General features: G+C 42.1%; 1 protein-coding gene across 2 annotated transcripts in view; it reads right to left on the bottom strand.

Annotated features, from left to right (window-relative positions):
• Positions 1 to 1,547: 1,547 nt before the first annotated feature.
• Positions 1,548 to 11,643, bottom strand: part of Slc26a4 (solute carrier family 26 member 4) — a 40,304-nt gene continuing 30,208 nt past the window's right edge. For both annotated transcript variants that reach the window (XM_034514526.2, XM_076942017.1), the window contains 6 exons: positions 11,196 to 11,291; positions 10,354 to 10,584; positions 8,229 to 8,283; positions 7,039 to 7,184; positions 4,184 to 4,267; positions 1,548 to 2,074 (listed from right to left, as the gene is read on the bottom strand). In XM_034514526.2, coding sequence (XP_034370417.1) covers positions 2,051 to 2,074; positions 4,184 to 4,267; positions 7,039 to 7,184; positions 8,229 to 8,283; positions 10,354 to 10,584; positions 11,196 to 11,291 — 636 coding nt within the window. In that variant the 3' untranslated portion in view covers positions 1,548 to 2,050. The remainder of the gene's footprint in view (positions 2,075 to 4,183; positions 4,268 to 7,038; positions 7,185 to 8,228; positions 8,284 to 10,353; positions 10,585 to 11,195; positions 11,292 to 11,643) is intronic.

The following is an 11,643-nucleotide window of genomic DNA, read 5'->3' as shown; positions in this document are numbered from 1 at the left end:
GTACTTGCATGGTATAGGGTGAAAGTTTGCTTAAAGTGGTAAAAGCTATTGCACAGAATAATCTGGCAGTGATTTCAGTGAGAAGTGGGAGAGCTCAGGTTAGTGGGGAACCTTGCCTCCTACACTGATGAGTCTACAGCATGGAATAACATGGGGAGCTCAGGCCTGCCAGAGAGCCTGCTGAGATGAGAACACCCTGATGGCGCCAGGCAGCTCCTGGCGCCATTAGTGCAGGAACTTAGAGCCATCAGCCTGGCGGTCGTCTTTTCCCATTATAGTACTTGACTCTTTTGAACAGAGGTAGTCTTCCATTTTGTGCATGACTATTATTACATAGTCTTCAGAGATGTGATTTGTTGCCATTATACGTAAGTGTCCCTATAAGGATGAGATATGACTGTGGGCATGCTCTGGATAGCTATCGCCAGAGTGCAGGATCAGCTACCCAGATGTGGTGGCTATCATCTTCCTTCAGAAGTTGGCACTTAGCTTCTCACTGTACTTAAGAGGAAACCAGGAATAAAATAGAACATTATGCCTTTGGAATACCAAACACATTTAGGAGTAGCATACATCTGTGCCAGACTGCCCTATGGCTCTCAAATTGAACATCTCAGCTGAGGTTGAGTACAGTATGAACTAGGTATTTACTGCAGAAGATCAAAATCTATATCTTACATGGATACCTAGAAATTGTTGGTACTCAGAAAACATTAAGTTAAAAAAAAAAAAAGCTAAAGAAATATTTTGGCGTAAAATATATTTTTTAATATTAATTTTTGTATTGATTGCATTTAGAATGCCTTGTCTTTGAAATGTCATGTTAAACATAGACTACTATGGATAATTTACTTTTAAAGTTGGTTTTAAAGTGGCCAAAATCCCATTTCTGACTGTTTTCTCTGAGTCCTATTAAGTAGTTAGAGAAAGGCTCATTCTCATCACTGTGATTTTCTGTCAAAAGGGATTTGCTCAAAATTGTCTTCGTATTAGTTTTTTAAGAATATGGACTCACTAAGTAGTCTTAAACTCTTAAAATATCTTGTTCCTCCTGCCTCGGCCTCTCAAGGTCTAGGATTACAGGCGAGTATCACCATGCCTGGCTTTCATGTCAGATGTTAAGTAGAAGAGAGCTTATCTGCCATTATACAAGGGACACTTAGATATAAAAAGATAAGCTAAAACTGAATTTTAGCAGGCTGATGGTGGTGCAGGCCTTTAATTGTGGCACTAATTAGGGACCAGCCTGGTCTACAGAGCAAATACCAGGACAGCTAGGGTTACACAGAGAAACCCTGTCTTGAAAAAAAAAAAAAAAAAAAACCCAAATAGATTAGGGATTGGAGAGATGGCTCAATGACTAAGAGCACTTGTTGCTCTTGAAGAGGACCCGGGTTCAATTCCCAACACCTATATGGCAGCTCACAACCATCTATAACTCCATTCCCAGGAAATCCGATGCCCTTTTCTAACTTCCTGAGCACCAGCCACACACATGGTGCACAGACATCTATGTGAACAAAACATTCATACACAAGATAAATAAAAGCATTTTTAAAAGATTGGTTTTATTTTCTTTAAAGCTCATTAATGAGTGCATAATAATTCTACTTTACCTTTCTCACTGTGATCAACACAACACATGGATTTCAGAGTCGGTCAGGAAGCCCTGGGATTAGTCCTTCCTAACTCACCTGCCCTTAGAGGCTGGTGGGTCAACTTAACAGAGGCAGATGGAGCCCTTGTGGCCACAGACAGCAAACCTGCCTTGGCATCAGCAGCACATAGCGAGTAGCAGCAGCCCATCCGGACACTGCTAAATCTCAAGGATAATTCTCCTGGTTTTTGGATATTTTAGAGCTAAGCTGTTTGTTTCTGCGTTGAAACACAGAAATGACAAATGTTTCTTGTGTGATGTCTAAGAAGCTTCAGATGTATATATTTCGACGTATCAGTAAGCGGATGACTGTTGCAGTGCAAAGAAACCATCAGTGCAGGAAACACTTGCAGAGGATGGGCTGGTGGCCAGCTTCTGTCTGGCAGTCCTCTCTCAGGAAGCAAGTCTACGCATGGCCTGTGGAAAAGAAGGGAAAACTAAATACTGATCGCCCAGTTCTCCTTGGGGCCACATCTTTTTTAAAATATGTTTTTCTAGTATTGGTTGCTTAACTTTAGCAAGGTATGTATCTTCAATAAAAGGAGAGAAGACAATTCCAACCCCCAAGATTCTAACTGGAGTTCTGTAAAGCACTGATTACCGTTCACTGGGCACTAAGTACAAAGCACTCCTCTTCACATACATTCTGCAGTTTTCACCACACTATATTATCATCTCTATCTTACATGCAGATACTGAAATCAAGCCGGGTTGTTCTGGCCGAACATCCATTAAGTTATGAACCAGGTTCAGGAGTAGCTGACAGGTCTATCTGGTTTCAATTCCCAAACTGCTATCATGTTCATAGCCTTAGAAGCCATAGCTGAATGGTCATTTTATGTGGAAATTAGTAGCTAGCTATTCCAGTGTCACAGCCACTCAAGTTTCTTTATATTTGTTTGTTTAGGGCAAGAACTCTAGCCCAGGCTAGCTAAACCCCAGATGTAGCTAAGGATACCCTTCAATTTGTGGTCTTCTTTGCCTCTACCTCCAAAGTGCTGGGATCACAGGGACACATGATGATGCCCATCTATCCTGTGCTGGGAATTGAACCCAGGACCTCATAGGGTCATAAATTACCAAAGCTGGAAGGACTTTTTGGTCTGTCATGACTTTCATAGGCTTATTAGGCTGGTGGGCCAAGACACAAAGTTTGTGATTTTTAACCCAACATTACTTTCCTCCACAAAAATTCTCTGCCTGACTTTACCACAGAGGTTTGAGTACTACCTAGTGTTTTTCATTAGGACCTAGGAAGTCATAGCTTGCTTATCAGACTTGTCTGTTCCTCAGGTTAGAGAGTGAATACGTGAGATGACAGAATTAACCCAAAACTGTTAATAAACTGGAACCAAGATGCAAACTAGCAGAACTTCAGGTGACCTTTCATTTGGAGCATAAACCTGTCACCTAAGCATGAGTGGAGAACACTGGTCCATCACAGTTTGTGTGAAAATGCACATGTTTTTTTAATTCCTGTTCAGAGTTTGGTGCCCAAGAGTTTGGTGTAGCTATAATAAAAGCAGACATACATCTTCTAAATATCTTGAGCTCAAAATAGTCATGATTGCATGGTTTCCATGGCACCCTGACTACTTGTAGGTCCCCTTTTTGGCCAACAAAACACTGATAGACTGCATATCTCTAAGAGTAACAGAGGAGCAGGAAGAGCTGTTCTTGGAGTCTAGTGGAGACCACTGCTATCAGTAACTGATAGCCTGGCCCAAGGGGAGGCCCATGTTCCTAGGGAAAACACAGCTTATTACACAAAGGGGTTATTACACAAAGGCCAAGTTCACTTTAAAAGTACAATTAACAGGGATTTCTATCCATGGAAAAGTCCCTTGAGAACTCACTGGTTGTTAGTGTCTGGAAATGTTCACAGAAAAGCTAAATTAATTGAATCAGGCCAGTGGAGGAGGGATTTCTTCATGGGCTAAGATATCACATTATTTGTCTCTAAGAAATCTTTCAACCTATATATTTTTTTAAGTTACTTCTCAGTCTTTTGGCTAAGATCAAGTATAAAATTTTCTTCTTTTTATTTATACCCTTTGGTAATTTCATGATAAAATTCTCTGTTTCCATTGTTGCTCTCAGATTCTTCAGGTTCAGTCAACTTTTCTAGGAGTAGTCTGATGGAAGAGCATCGGAAACAGCCTCCGCCTGGCGAGGAGGAGATGGGTAAGCCATCACCAGTCAGATGAAGAAAGGCCCTGTGAGCCTAAGTTAGGACTCCACTGTGTCCCCTTTACCTACCCATAGCCTTAAGTCTCTAGGAAAGAGTGTGCTTAGAGTTGAATGTAAAATGAGAACTAGCCTATAGCTTCATCACTGGTCATCTCCGTGTGTTCCAAGTCCGTGTCATCCCGAGGGAATTTCTGGTTTCTGTTTCTCTACGAAGCTACACCAGATGGTTTTAGATTTTTCTCCCCAGGTAGTTCTTAGACCTATCCATTGCTTATTTACTCAGTTTATTCAAGATTAAATGCAATTATTTTCTACAAAAGAAAACAATGACCATACCTCATCTTGAACGTCAAGTTCTTCCTCATTCATCTCCGCTTCCATCAGTTCAAGAGGGTCTTTACAATCTTGAATGAGAGTGATCTTGACCAAGAGAACATACACAGTGTTTATTGAAAATACAATAGCATCAAAATACAGCAAACACCACTGAAAATGACTTGAAGCTTTGCTGGTATTCTCATCCGTGATCTGTATACTTGAGAATTCACTTCTAATTTCTTGTTCTTTCATATTTCTCATCTTGGGATTTCCCCTTTACCATTTTTTTTTTTTTAATATTCAAACGTGAGCTGATCCAGTTCTCCATTGCATAAAGTGCTTTAACAGTTCCCTTTTCTGTCCTCTGACGTGTGGCACCTCTTAGCAAGACACCCCCACTGCCTTCAACCAGGAAGTCTTTTGACAACTAATCTAAGATCACTTTAAAGAGCTTTAAACACACTGTGATTACACTATGATAGGCTGGTGACTGAGGACAATATAGGCTCCCAACTTGAACTGAGTGGAAGTTAATTTTATTGAAGGAGGAGTTGACTGGTTAGGACAGTCCTACTTTTTTGGGATAATATATGGTTTAATCCTCCCCACAGAAGATATCAGTGCAACTTGCATTTGTCTTGTGCATAGAGAAAGGCATTTCTAAAGCAGTAGCAAAGACAACCCAAAGCTAAAATGGGGCCCTCTAGTTCTGGTTTTCTACCTTTTGTCTCAAAGTATTTTTCATAGGTGTTGATGCGCATTCAAATGGACAGTGTCCCCTGTGGGCTCATGTATTTGAACATTTAGTCCCCGGGTGATAGCCTTCTTGGGGAGATTATGGGATCTGTAGGTGGTGGAGCCTTGCTACAGCCCTGTTCTCTTCATTAGTGTGAAAATTAGAAGGCCAGGTCTCTGCACACATGGTCTTAATGTGATGGGATTGGTAGGACGTGGTGTAACTATAGATTGTAACTAATCTGGCAGTAGACTGAAGGGTGGAAGAGGCTCTTATCGATCCATCTACAGTATCCTCCTCAGACAAGTCCCTATAAGGAAGAGGAAACCACTGCGTGAGGATGGTTCAAGTTTCATGCTAGACCCTATGGAGACAGGCAGAGTTCCCAGTCTGACTGGAACCTGGAATGCTCTGCTCACCTTGTAAAGAGTCATTTATACCCCAGCTAATAATGAAAGTGAAAATCTAGCCCTGTCACTCACAGCACCTCACCGACAGAGTAAGGCCAGTCTGACACAGTGGGATGTCACAGTGTCCCTCCTCAGCTTTACCACGTTTGGGGTGTAACATTTTACACCACAGTGGGTACTAACAAATTACCTAACTGCTTTCCTGTTGAGAAGGAACTTGGTACCTTGGTTTTGTTTTACTTTTAATGCATGATTTCAAAACTATATGAGCCAGCTTTGTTTTTATTCTAGAGTTAGAAATTTTGTAAATGTATAGAAAACAAAGGTGGTGCGTTTTCAAATGTGGCCTTTTTCTTTTAAAGAAAGAAAGTTTTGTTTATGTATATGAGTGGTTTGTCTGCATGTATGTATATGTGGCATGTGTGCGCCTGATGCCCAGAACAGAGGGTATCAGATCCCCTACAACTGGAGTTACAGATGGTTGTGAGACACAATGTGGGTACTGGAAACTGAACCTGAGTCCCCTGGAGGAGCACCCAGTGCATTTAACCACTAAGTCTCCTCTCCAGCCCCTAGCTTTTCTTTTTAGTACTGTGGGTTTAGTACTTTTTTTCCTCTTGTGCATTTGACATGAACACTTCTAATAAGTGGGCTTCTCCTTTTACCAGGTACATTAGCAGAGCATCCTCTGCCCTGACAGAGCTGAAAAGAATAGTGTAACAGTTTCTAAATTAGTTCTAATTTAGAACACCGACTTCTAAGCTGTAATACGAGATCTGCTTATCCTAATCTGAGAAAACATCAGAAGTAATACAATGTGATTGTTACAAGGATTAAGTATTTTTCATAGGTGTTGATGCTCATTCCAATGGACAGTGTCCCCTGTGGGCTCATGTATTTGAACATTTAGTCCTGGGGTGATAGCGCTCTTTAGGGAGATTATGGAACCTGTAGGTGGTAGAGCCTTGCTACAGGAAGTATGTCACTGGGGGGCAGGCTTTGAGGCCTTGCCCTACTTCCTGTTTTCTCCTCCTGTGTGTGGATAGAATGCGATCAGCCAGCTTCCTGCTCCTACTCCTGCCCCTGTATGATGCCTTTCCTGACACTGTGGACTTTAACCCTCTAGAACCATAAACCAAGCTAAGCTCTTGGTCATTATATTTTCAGCACAGCAACAGGAAAGAAACTACAACAGTGTCCCAAATTCACTGTGAAAGGGGCCGAGGGAATGGGCCTCTCATTTAGGCTACTCATAGGGCCAGGCAAGGAGTCCGGCAGCTTTACAGTATCTTCTGTTTATTTGTGAGTAGAATTGACAAAATAAAGCCACTCCTTTATTTGTTTTTTTCTTCCTTTTTCAAAGATATGAATTGGATTTTAACTTTGTAAATTAAGGAGTCATTATTGGTATAATATATATGACATTTATGCATTCACATCACAGAAAATCCAAGATTCAGTGTTGTCGTCTAAAAGAGCATTGCAGCAAATGCCACATCTGTCAGTGTAGAGCTTTTGTGTGTTGGGCTCTACTGAGCACCTTCCTAGAAACTACCTTACTGCTGGAGTCTTCCAAGCAATAAGCCCGTTATTATTCCCCACTCCCGCCACCCCGCCCACGTCACTGATGACATTTAACGGATGGTGGATGGCGGATGGCGGATGGCGGATGGTGGAAAGCCAGAGGTTAGGCTGGGTTTCAGCCTAGAGTTAGGTGAAGTGCTTACCGTCTCTAGCAGGGAATCCTGGCCCTCCCTGGATTTGACCTGGTTCTGCAGATAGAGTATAGCATCATGAACCGTCAGAAAGAATCTGTCCTTTCTAATGTTGTCATCAAAGAACCCACACTGCTCCATCTTTTGTAGCACATCATCTGCAAAGGAAAAACGAAAAAGTTGGTAGAAAAAAAAAAGGATTTTATAATATCAGTTTTTGTAGTGCCTTCTCTTCATGGTTTTCTCATTTCTAAACTGCGAGCCTGCTCCAACATGACTGTCTTTAATTGCCAGCAGCTTGCAGAACGGTTGTCCCACAGTTGCTTGTAGTCTGACTTGATGACCTTTTTGCAAGCCAATACTTTTATCCCCCAGGTGCTGTGAGTGTGGCTGCTAGTTCACAGCTGTACACCTCTCAGAGAATTTTCCTCTGGCCAGTGGGAACTGCCTGACCTGAAGAGGCCTGGGAGGCTACACACACACACACACACATCTGACCAGCATCCACCGACTGACAGATGAGAGTATGAAATGGGAGCCTTGCACCACCATTCCTGGGTAGAGCCACAGTTTAATCAAACTGCCATCAGCAGCTTCACCTAACGCCCTGTTCCTTCTCTCTCTCTTTCTCTCTCTCTCTCTCTCTCTCTCTCTCTCTCTCTCTCTCTCTCTCTGTCTGCCACTGTGCATGAGTCCCCATCTATTTCAGAGAACCCAGCCTTAGGCTGGTACCGTCCTCCACTTACAGGCAAATTGCAGAGACTCATGCCCTTGGCATTCCTCCTGTTCCAAGAGACCTTAGCCTTCTCACCTCTGCTCCCCCCAAAACAATGTTCTGTTCACTTAACACCATTGTCAAGAGACGTTTCTATGCTTCGCCAGCTCTGTGGCACAGATTGAAAGAAATCTCTTTCGAAGCTCAAAAATGACCTGGGATATTGTAATTGGTACAGTGTTGTTTGTGGTGATGAAAATTTTTGGAAATAGCACATGATTATTTAACACTGTGGTTAACTATATAGGGAAAAGTGATGTAGGTGACACATTTTCTTAGACATTGTCTACTACAATACAAAATAGTTTTCTTCTAATTTTATTTGTTTTTTGTTTTTTTTTTTTTTTTTTTTTAAAAAGAAGGCCTTCAGATGTTATATATTCAAGTCCAAGGGAGGAGATGTGAAGCAAGTTTGATAGGTATTTACCTTGAAGGAAAGCAAAGTACACATTCACATCAATTCTCTGAAATTCTTTGACAATCTAAAAATAGAAAAGAATTCAGTCATATTTAAACATTTTTTTAGGAGAACTGTCAACATTTCTGTGGTTAATCAAGACCTTCAGGATACTTTGTTACTGGAAAAGTTTAGATATTTTCAGCCCACCATGATGCTGTGTCTAAGTATGAAAACGCAGTATCTTAAGGCACGGCACGCCAGGGAAGGTAGCTCACACAGGTAATGCTAGCACTCAGAAGACTGAGCCTAGAGGATTTTGGTTCAAGGCTCTTGATCATATAGTGATACCCTGTTTTAAAAAGACAAGAAGAACACCACCCAGTGTTGGGCAGCACAGCAGTTCTTAACACAGAGGTGCTCAGTAAATATCTGTAGAAGGAAACACTGAAGTACTTGGGCTCCCAAACAGGTCGTGCTTGCTATAACAAAAAGTGTAGGATTGTATTAAAAAGTAAAAGCTGACTAACCACGCAGGTCTCTGTTTTAAATGGATCAATGCTAATTATCTTAAGTGTACTTTTGTTCTATAGTTCTTTATTCCCTGTAACTGCTGGGAGGGGATATTAGGAAGGGGATGTGTGGAATTCGTCTAATATCCCTTAAAACTACATGTGAATTTTCAGTGACCATTAAAAGTGTGATCTTTAAATACCCAGGCAGGCAGTGGGCCTTCAAGCAATAGAAATTGTCACTATAACATATGTAGCTATTCAAGTGTGGAACATACTCTGGCATTAGGACTCTACAAAGTCATTAAAGCAATGGGCCAGTATAATCTATAATGGGTCTGAGTCACCACACAGTGAGATAAACAACAGAAAGCCAGCATGTGTTCTCAAATGAGCTAACAAGACCTGCTGAGAGAACAGAACTGCACAGCATACTCTCGTCTTTTGCCAAGCATAATTACTTACCCACCTAGCACCCAGACTCACACATCTGTTTCTGCTCCTGCAGTGGTAGCCCTCAGCTAGGCTAAAACCATACAGGAGCCTGTTTACTGTCATTATACCTATTGTTGGTACCTTACCCTGCTGAGCTCTTTGTTGGACCCTCTTGATACCTACCTAAAGCTTCATCTAAATTTGCCACTTGGGATAGCACCGGTTTAAAGTACTCTGAAGCACCCACTGTGGTGGCTTATATGATTGTTTAACGCTTGCCTTCCTCTCTAGTAGAGAAACCATGGCTGCCTCTCACACGAGTCTTCTGCTAGGTGGAGCAACTGGCACACATTGAAGCATCCAATGAAGGAACTTGAAATTCTGCAGTTGCTGTGAGTGCTTCTGTCCGGCATGTTGCTCAGCCCTTGCCCTGACTTCCTGGGTCTAACCCAAGGCCTGCCCCTGCTGCAGAACAATGTCTGCTCTTTTAGTCCTGTCCTGTTGCTGTTCTATAACAAGAAAATATAATACTGAACACAGACACTTTCCTTATTTTCACGGTTCATTTACATTCTCAGAAAAATAAAACATAACTAAGTGTTAACATCCTCTAAGAGGTGTCTGTGTGCCAGATACTCTTTCTTCTTCCTTATATGTATTGCTTATTTGATCTTCATGCTACCTTGGTAGTAAATACCACCATCATGCCTATATTAGAAAAGAAGAAGCCAAGAAAAAGAAACTTGTTCTTGCTGGGCAGTGGTGGTGCACACCTTTAGTCCCAGCACTTGGGAAGCAGAGGTAGGTGGATTTCTGAGTTCAGGCCAGCCTGGTCTACAGAGTGAGTTCTAGGACAGCCAGGGCTACACAGAGAAACCCTGTCTTAAAAACAAAACAAAACAAGAAACAAGAAACTTGTTCTTGGTGCTGGAGGCATAATTCACCTCACAGAGCCTGACTCCAGAATTTATGCTCTATTGCCAAAAAGGAAGAGGAGGAGGAGGAGAAGGAAGAGGAGGAAGAAGAAGAGGGAGAGGGGAAGAAGAGGAGGAGGAAGAAGAGGGAGAGGAGGAAAAAGAGAAGGAGGAGGATAGAAGAAAATTCACTTAGACAAATTACAGAGCCCTTTCACAAGGCTGTGTGACCCATTCCATCACTTCACTGCTGCCAAAGCCCCAAGTGTACAGTACAAACAACCGGAACCTCACCATTCGCAATGATCTCACTCCTACCACATCCAGGAAGGATACAGCTCCACAATCCAGCACCAGGCTGTGGATCGGAACCTTGGGGACATTCACTTTCACCGGTAGTTCAGAGTTCCAGTCCACTTGAATCTCAATTTCTTTGGTTGGGATATCAAGTTCCTCTGGCTCTTCAATATCTTCATCAGGCTCAAAAGCATTATTTGATGAACCAACATCACTTATAATCCCGTTCTAACAAAGAAAACACCTCGAACTTAATTGTCAGTAATAATACCAAATGCCTTTCAGCAGTTACCCCAAAATGTTTGAAAGTCACGCACAGACTATCCTTTGGAAAACAAACACAGCAAGGGGATGCAATCCTGAGGGGTGGATCTGCTTCCATCTACACTTTGATGCTAAGAAGAAAATGAAAGCACAGAAGGGAAAAAAAAAAAAAAGGGTTTCTGGATGATTGTGGGACTTTCCCAGGAGATACAGAAAAGTTACAGCAAAACCTGCAAACGTTCACAAAATCACTGTTACAGTTTCCTATTACTTTCCATTATTTTCAGTTCCTCTTGGCACTGAATTTGTACTTTGTTCTCTTCATTAACACTGTTGAAAATGAGTGCAGATGCTCATTTTTAATGGGGAGGGGCCAGACTGTTTGCAGGGAGCTCTGCAGGTCTCATTTTTATCCCTGCCTTTTCCTGTCACCTACAGAACAGATCAGCTGTTCTCCAGTACACAGCTGTCATGGCCCGTGTGCATCTGGATACCAAAGGAGGGTTAGTTGTAGACCGCCTAACTGCTTTCATCAGAGAAAGGACCGAGGAGGGGGAAGAACAAGCTCGCCTCACCTTTGTTGCCCTGAGTTGTCCTTTTTTGATGAGCTTCTGTATCCTTCTCAGTGCTTTCAGCCTCTTATTATACACTCTAATGGCATCAAATCCAACCTTTGGGAATAAATGTCAGTTACATAAAATGTCTGGTTCTTAATGTTTCGTGGCATTTACTACCCGAGAGGCTGTTTCTTTTTTACTTTTAATTATGTGTCTGCATGTGTGTTGCGTACATGTGAGTCCAGATAAGGAGTCCTGAGGAGGTATAGGATCCCCTGAAGCTGACGTTACAGGTGGGCCATAAACGCCCCTATGTAGATGCACTCGGGAATTGAACTCAGGTCCTTCAAAGAGCAGTACACTCTCCTAAAGGCTGAGCCATCTTTCCAACCCCCAGAACGACAATTTCTTAAAAGATATTATTTTGAAAGAAACCCTGCCTGAAAAGTTATGAGGTCTAAGGAGG

This window comes from Arvicanthis niloticus, chromosome 11, assembly GCF_011762505.2.
Source record: "Arvicanthis niloticus isolate mArvNil1 chromosome 11, mArvNil1.pat.X, whole genome shotgun sequence".
NCBI classification, from domain to species: domain Eukaryota; kingdom Metazoa; phylum Chordata; class Mammalia; order Rodentia; family Muridae; genus Arvicanthis; species Arvicanthis niloticus.
Note: the sequence above shows the minus strand (reverse complement) of the source record. Positions and strands in the feature narration are given on the sequence as shown.